Source organism: Colossoma macropomum, unplaced genomic scaffold (genome assembly GCF_904425465.1).
Source record: "Colossoma macropomum unplaced genomic scaffold, Colossoma_macropomum, whole genome shotgun sequence".
NCBI lineage: Eukaryota > Metazoa > Chordata > Actinopteri > Characiformes > Serrasalmidae > Colossoma > Colossoma macropomum.
In genome coordinates this window covers 9,724,410-9,731,661 of record NW_023494793.1, presented here as the reverse complement: position 1 = coordinate 9,731,661, position 7,252 = coordinate 9,724,410, and the positions used below count along the sequence as shown (strand labels likewise).

Genomic DNA, 7,252 nt, shown 5'->3' with positions numbered 1-7,252 from the left:
CACTGCAGGCAGCAGGGGGCGCTGTTTCATCAAATTTAGCCCTGATAAATAAAACAGCTGTGGGAGCGTTTATCCAGCTGTTTTATTCATCTAACTTTTATAAGTTATGCAACTAAATTTCTGAATAACTTAATTTATTATTCATTTTAAGGGAACTGTAAGTTATAACCAGGAAATGCTTAATAATATAATAGATATAAAAATATGATATAAAAGATATAAAAAAGCTACACACACTGATGGGCTGTAACAAAGACAAGAGGCTCACAATTTTATATTCAGTAAAATCAAATTTAATGTACATTTGGAAATCCTTCCAACATTGTAGCTTATAAACGATTCAGTAACACAATGCCAAAATATAAAAAACAGATTATTTACATATAAAGTGCACAGATCAAAATAAATAGTCTCTCATTAAATCAAACGAACACATAATATGCAAAATTACAAAACAAGTCTCCCTTTCTTTTCCATATACACACATAACATACCAGAACCACAGCATCATCACCTTCAAATCAGGGCTTGATATTGCAGGATACGTTAGTGATGAGCCATAGTTTTACTCTAGTTTGTATGTGGAGATCACAGTTTGACAGGTCTTTTTATTTTGTTGCCCTTTGAAGCCTCCCTGAGTCAAAAACTTAACATCTGCTTTACGGGGAAACAAACCAACCAATCGCACCCAAATCGTTCGATCTTGCATCAATGGTGCAACCTCGAGAGTTCAATATGAGGTCAGTGAGTCTGTCCTACATAAGCTTATTGCCAAAATCTACCGGATGTTATTGCTTCGGGGTTAAAGGAGGAAGGAACGCCCTGACTCATGTAGTATTGCTCATCTCCATGTAGCCCTATTACAGTATTTTTACAGTAACTTAACCTTAGAGGTCTAAATGTGCAAAAGCCATGAGATTCACTACGTAATCTCACTGCATGTTATCAGTTCTTTGTCACACCATATTTATCAGTCCCACCACACAGTAACAGGATTTCAGCATTTCTTTCTTCTCTGCACAATCGTACAGTGGACGGTCAGCCACGTTTGCTGGCGAGACAGTGAAATGCTAGGTGTAGCGTGGTCTGGCTAACTGTTTCAGTAGCTGTTCAGTGATATTTCTGTTGAAGGTCAAGTGTTGGAAGTCAGCAGGCATGTAAAAAAGCACCGATTCATTAAGATTTTGAAAAATAAACAGTCTTTAGTGAACTATGTGGCCGTTTTTTTGTCCAAAGTTAAATTCTCAGGCTATTTAGATTTGGAAAAGTTGGAACACTCCCCGTAAAAATGATATGTTCTTCTAAGATTTTCTAAGAAGTCAGCACATCATCTACAGGGAACAAACTAAAATATGGCATTTTCTGCTAATGTTAGTGCACTATTTCTATGTATTTGCTGAAACTGACATATTGGCAAAAATAAAACATAAAATGTAAAATGTGCCATAACTTTTGCACAGAGCACATTTCATGTTTTTATTTTTTACTCCAATATATTAAACTCAGCAAACACAAAGTAATTGTGCATCAAAATGTGCTTATTTTCACTTTCAAAATCAACAGACCAGGTAATCTGACTGGGGTGCACAAACCTTTGCACACCAATTTCTCTATTTTTGCACATGAAAATAATTTTAATCAAATTTTGTCACAATGTGAGATTTCATGATGCGCTGAATGCTTCCTAATCAAAACTGAACTGTTGTGAGGTGAGAGATTTACGCCCCTGGTGGTCTAGTAGTGCCCTCTACCATGTAAACTGAATAAATGAGGTCACACCCTTCATCACTGTGTTGGCTCATAGTGTAGATCGAAGAGAAGACTGCGGGAGACCCTCATACGTGTATGAAGACCTCTTAGGGAATTTACTAGCAACAGCTGTGCTATCAAAACCTCACTATGACAGCCATCAGCGAGGTTTGATCCAACTAGGTCAGTTTGAAAATCAGCTTCGCCGGCCAGTGACGCTAGTGTGGTCCATCTTGCTACTAGCATCAAACACTTCATTCAGAGGTCTTCATGCATGTTTGCTGTGCACTAAAACACGCTGCTGCCGTTCTTTGAGTCCAGAACAGTGTAAGGACGCAGAACGTCCGTCTCGAACTGTAGCAGCTGCCCCATGAAGGCCAGGTTTGGGGAGATGACATGCCGTCTGCGCTTCACGAAGTCGAAGGCCTCGTCCAGACGCACGCGGCGGGCGTGGATCAGATACGCCAGGCAGATGGTGGCGGAACGGGAGATGCCCGCCTGGCAGTGGACTAAAACGCGCCCACCACTCTCCTTCACAGAGTCTGGAAGAGAATGAAGAAGCAGAGAAGTTAGCTTCATTAACTTTTACAAAATGCCTGAAAATGACCACTCAGAAGAGACTTGCATTTAATATTCTAAATCTTTCTTATTTTTAATTTTATTTGTTTTTCTTTCTCAGTTTTACACTAATTGGGAGGATTTGTTTGTTACTGAGATAGATCAGCGAAAATGTACACGTTTACAAATGTGTACATATTCAAATGACAACAATTTTAGACAATTTTACCCCATATTCTATAAAAATGAACAAAAGTACAGACATATTCCAGGATTCAGAGTGACTGCTTCTGCTATGTATAGCCGTAGAACATCCTTTTGTCCATTTGTATAGATAACAGAATGTACAGTGTCCAAAACCACATACGCAAGTCTATTTGAGATTAATTAAGAACTGAAAATGATTTAAGCATGCTAATAGGTGTACATAAGCTTCCATTACTTGTTAGCTACTTTAGCCTCATAAAACTAAAGAAGCTAACTTCAGACACCAAACATGTCTCGGCTGATTGACTACATTTGTGGTAAAAGGAGGAAATGTGTAATTTGTGTGATTGAATGTGTGATTCTTTGCCAAACTATGCACTTTAAAGGGTTGCGTTGTATTGTTTTTCTGAGGTTCACTTTTAGGCATTTTTTATGGATTTATTACCAAAATCAGACAGAATTAAATTTGTCATTGCCTATTAAATCTACACAGGCTGTTTTAATCACTGTGCCTTTAAGAATTATATATATATATATATATATATATATATATATATATATATAGGCTAAATGTTCTGATTGGCTGCCCTCGTTCAAAAAGCAGTCCAGACAGAAACACTCTATATAACTTCAGTGTAAATGGGTGGGACTAAAGCGTTGTAGGCCGAATAGGCAGGTAAATGTAAATGCACTGTTTTTCTGACGGTATATTCAGTAATTACCATGTATGGACCACATAGACTCGGAACTGAGTAGCACATTTTGAACAGTGTTTACATTAAACTCCTTAATAAAAAAAGCAAGGGAAGTTGTGTGATTTCCCTAATATGAGCCACTACCTAGACACATTTCTTCTAAGTGCTACCTCGACCAACAGAACTTATGATTCTGATACGTCCAAACGGCCTAAATTAATGAAGTTGCGATGCTCACCGATGAAGCCGATGGCCTCAGGGAAGAGCACCCGTATATCTGCGGCCAGGCTGTCCTCCACCCTCAGGGTCATGTACTGCAGCTCCTGCTCGAATAGGTTGGGGCAGGACGAGGAGACGTTGAGGACGGCCGTGATGCCGCAGCGCTCCAGCGTCTCTCTCCGAGACGAGTGGTGAGCGCTGCCCAGGAACAGGAAGGGCAGGATCTCCACGGGGTCACCCTGACCAACAAAACACACAAACACAGCTGTTCAGCTCACAAGCATTAAGAGAGTCTGACGTTTTTAGATTCTATGACCGAACCTCAGGTTGTGCAATTAATGTGTTCTGATTAATAACATGCATTCTGCTTTTTATGGTTTTGCTAGACTAATTGGTCACTTACTGGTAGACCTGCATACATACAACAGCCAATCATTTCTGGAGAACAATCTAATTTACACAATTACTTAAACTCTTAAAAACTTTGCTTCTTTAGTTTTGCTCTGGAGCTAACAGGCTAACCAGCATCACGCTATCATCACACACTTGACTCAAAGTGTGTCGACTCATTAAATAATAAACCTGCTTGTGTGGTTTTTGTGTGGTTTCTGGCTGTATGACACACTGTTATCTATATAAACAGACAACAGTGCATTAGCATAGCTAAAAACAGTAGCAGTGCCAGCTAGAAGCCTGAATTTGGTCCATACATTTGAATAATTGATAAGTTTATTTTTCACTGTATAATAGCTTTGAATGTTTAAATTAATATTTTACTGTACCATAAACGTTCATCTGCGTTTAGCCAACAAAATGACATGAACTACAAAAAAGTATATCTCAACAAGTGGAATCTTCTTAAATCTAAACATCTGACATGTCGTTATGTTGCCAGTATGAAATTACTGTAAAAATATAAGATTATTTTTCAGTAATCTTTAGTGAAAGTGTTTTATTCTATTGGGAGCTAACTGTACTTATTTCATTTGCATATTAAATTATGCATTTACTTTATAGCTATGCAGATAATATAGCTTATGTCGAGAAATAATGCAAAATGCATATAATCTGCATCATTTCTTTAAAAAATGCAAAGAATTTTGCTTATAGGCAAGAAATGATGCAGATAATATTGCATTGTCTTTAAGACACAATGCAGATAGTTTTGCTTATTTCAAGAAATAATGCAGATTATTATTTTTTTGTAAAGAAATAATGCAATTATACATAATACAATTTAGCTTATTGCAAGAAATAATGCACTTAATTTTGCATTTTTCCAGAAATAATGCAATAATTGTGTTTCTCCATGACATAACTGTTAAAATAAAGATTTTTTTTCTGCCAATGTAATAAGACACTTCCACTAGATATGGTTTCTTAAAACAAGTAAAAAGAAGAAAGGTATCAAAAAGGAAGATCATTTTATTTGTCAAGATATAATCATTCATAACATACAGTATATATTCCCAATATGACTCCCAAGGCCTTATAAGTTCACTTCAAACTGTTACTTTCTAGTTACTTTGCTTTAACTGCTCTCTAGCTTCTCCAGCTCTTTAGTCCACGATCATGTGTGTGTATTATCTTCTATTGTGAATGATGAGTACCTGGTCGTACAGAGGTGTGGTCTTGGTCGAGCTGAGGGTCTCTGGGTCACTGACAGCGGTGGGACTCCCACACATGAGCGGTGTGTTTAAACACAAGTCAGGATACGACGCTGCAAACTCATCAAAGCCACCTGAAACACAGAAACACCACTCATCAGTACATAAACTCACAGAGAGACGGGAGCTCAGACAGCCTGTTCAGAGACAGGAAGAAGAACTATAAACATAACAGCCTAGACAAGCCAAATATGTCATATGCAATAATAAAATAGAAAATAATTAATAAAAAGTAGATTAATAGTTTATAATTATAATAATAATATAATAATAATAATAATAATAATAATAATAATAAAGTAATTAATAATTTAGTAAGATACTCCAACCATTAGTGTAAAAATGGACCAAGCAAAAAACAAAACAAAAAAAAAGGTTTTCTGTAGTGACATGAAAAAGTGGGACAGCATTTTTTTAAGTATAACAAAGTTATTTTATTAGAAAATTAAACTCATTGTTCAACCATCACTTAAAAATGGTAAGAAATAATAAAAAAAAAAAACACTGAACAAATTGTGTTATTTTCATAAGTGTAAATTTAGGGATTAGTGTTTGGGACAGCCACCTCACAATAGACCTTACGCTATAAAAATGTATTATAATTGTCGTTATTATTATTATTATTAATAATAATAATTCATTTTATAATTTAATAATGATTACTTTATATCTTATAACTATCTCAATAATTGTCTTGGGTTTAAATAGATCAAACGAAGCCCTTCAAGTGATATCCTGTATAAATAAAAACAACACATGGGGACGAGATCCTAATGCCTGGCCGCGACTTAGTAAGGCGCGGGAACGAGATAATTAAGTCGTGGCCATGAGTTAGTAAGGCGTAGGAACGAGATCATGCATTATTAAACTGTGGTCAAGACTTATCTCATTCTCATGCCTTACTAAGTTGTGGGCATGAATTAGAATTTCGTTCCCATGCCTTACTAAGTCGTGGCCACGCATCTTTTATTTTATACGGGATGTGACGAGCAGGACTCCATAAGATCATTACATAATCCTAGTAAAAATCTAAGGTCTGAACACTGAATAGTTGTTTTGAATAGTTTTGGGTGGAGTGGTCCTTAAAGCAGTGTCAGGTGTGTTAGAGCAGTGCATTTATATTCATCTATCATTTCTGAGGCAGCAGAGTGAGACCTGAACACACCGCCTGCCTGAGCTCAGCTCAGCTGATGAGCTGAAGTTGTTTTAGGAGTAAAAGTTCTCACCTTGCAGGAAACACACCTCCGTGCTGTCCTCCCTCAGCTCCTCCTGCAGCGCGCGCAGCAGCAGCCCGGCCACGCTCTCTCTCCGCAGCTCGCGCACCGACCGGCTCGCCTCGTCCAGCACCACCACGCGCGCGCACTCCCCGGCGCGCAGGCGGCGAAGCAGCGCGCGGTCGGCCACCAGGCGCTCCAGGGGGCGCGCGCTCCCGACGCCCATCCCGCTCCCGGCCCGCGCGCGCTGCCTGCGCATCAGCACCGAGTTCCAGTTCACGCTGTGCGAGTAAGCCACGCGCGCGCCGCAGAACGCGAGGAACGGCCTGCAGTCCAGCAGCAGCGGGAGCGCGCAGTGCGCGCGCACCATCTGCGCCAGCTCGAGGCTTGTTATCTCCACCGGCATCACCAGCTGCCCCAGACTTACACGAGTTCAGTTTAACGGCCTCAACACAGTCCAGTCAGTGCGTCTCAGCAGCGCAGCATCTTTTTCTGCCCTTTATTCGAGGAAACTGAACCGAGCTGAATGAGGAGGAAGAACTCTGGTATGAGCAAAAACACCGTCTCTGAAGTTTCATACAGGCAGCAGTGAAGTGTCTGAACCCCGCTGCGCTCTGGAGGGTGTGTGTGTGTGTGTGTGCGTGCGTGTTTTGTCTCTGTTGTTGTGGTGTTGAGGCTCTTTTGTAGCGCTCCCGGAGCTCCGCCTACTTTCCACCGGTCACAGGCGGAAACTCCATATATGTTCCTTCAGGCTCGCACCGGCACTGCCAAATATGGGTCGGTGACGCGCGCGCCCTCCGGTTCCCACAGGCAGGCACGCGTTGGGGTTACACACACACACACACACACACACACACACACACTCTCTCTCTCTCTAATTGTCTCTGTCTCTTTCACTCTACTCTATTTCTCTTGCTCTCCCCCTCTATTTCTTCCCCTCACT

At 39.9% G+C, this 7,252-nt stretch overlaps 1 protein-coding gene across 1 annotated transcript; it reads right to left on the bottom strand.

Moving 5' to 3' along the window:
- Positions 1 to 280: 280 nt before the first annotated feature.
- Positions 281 to 6,951, bottom strand: dusp2 (dual specificity phosphatase 2). Its single transcript, XM_036578431.1, has 4 exons — positions 6,322 to 6,951; positions 5,039 to 5,169; positions 3,448 to 3,667; positions 281 to 2,291 (listed from the first exon to the last, which is right to left on the bottom strand). The coding sequence occupies exons 1-4, from the start codon at positions 6,713 to 6,715 to the stop codon at positions 2,038 to 2,040; spliced, it is 999 nt and encodes a 332-aa protein (XP_036434324.1). The 5' UTR covers positions 6,716 to 6,951; the 3' UTR covers positions 281 to 2,037.
- Between the last annotated feature and the right edge of the window lie 301 nt (positions 6,952 to 7,252).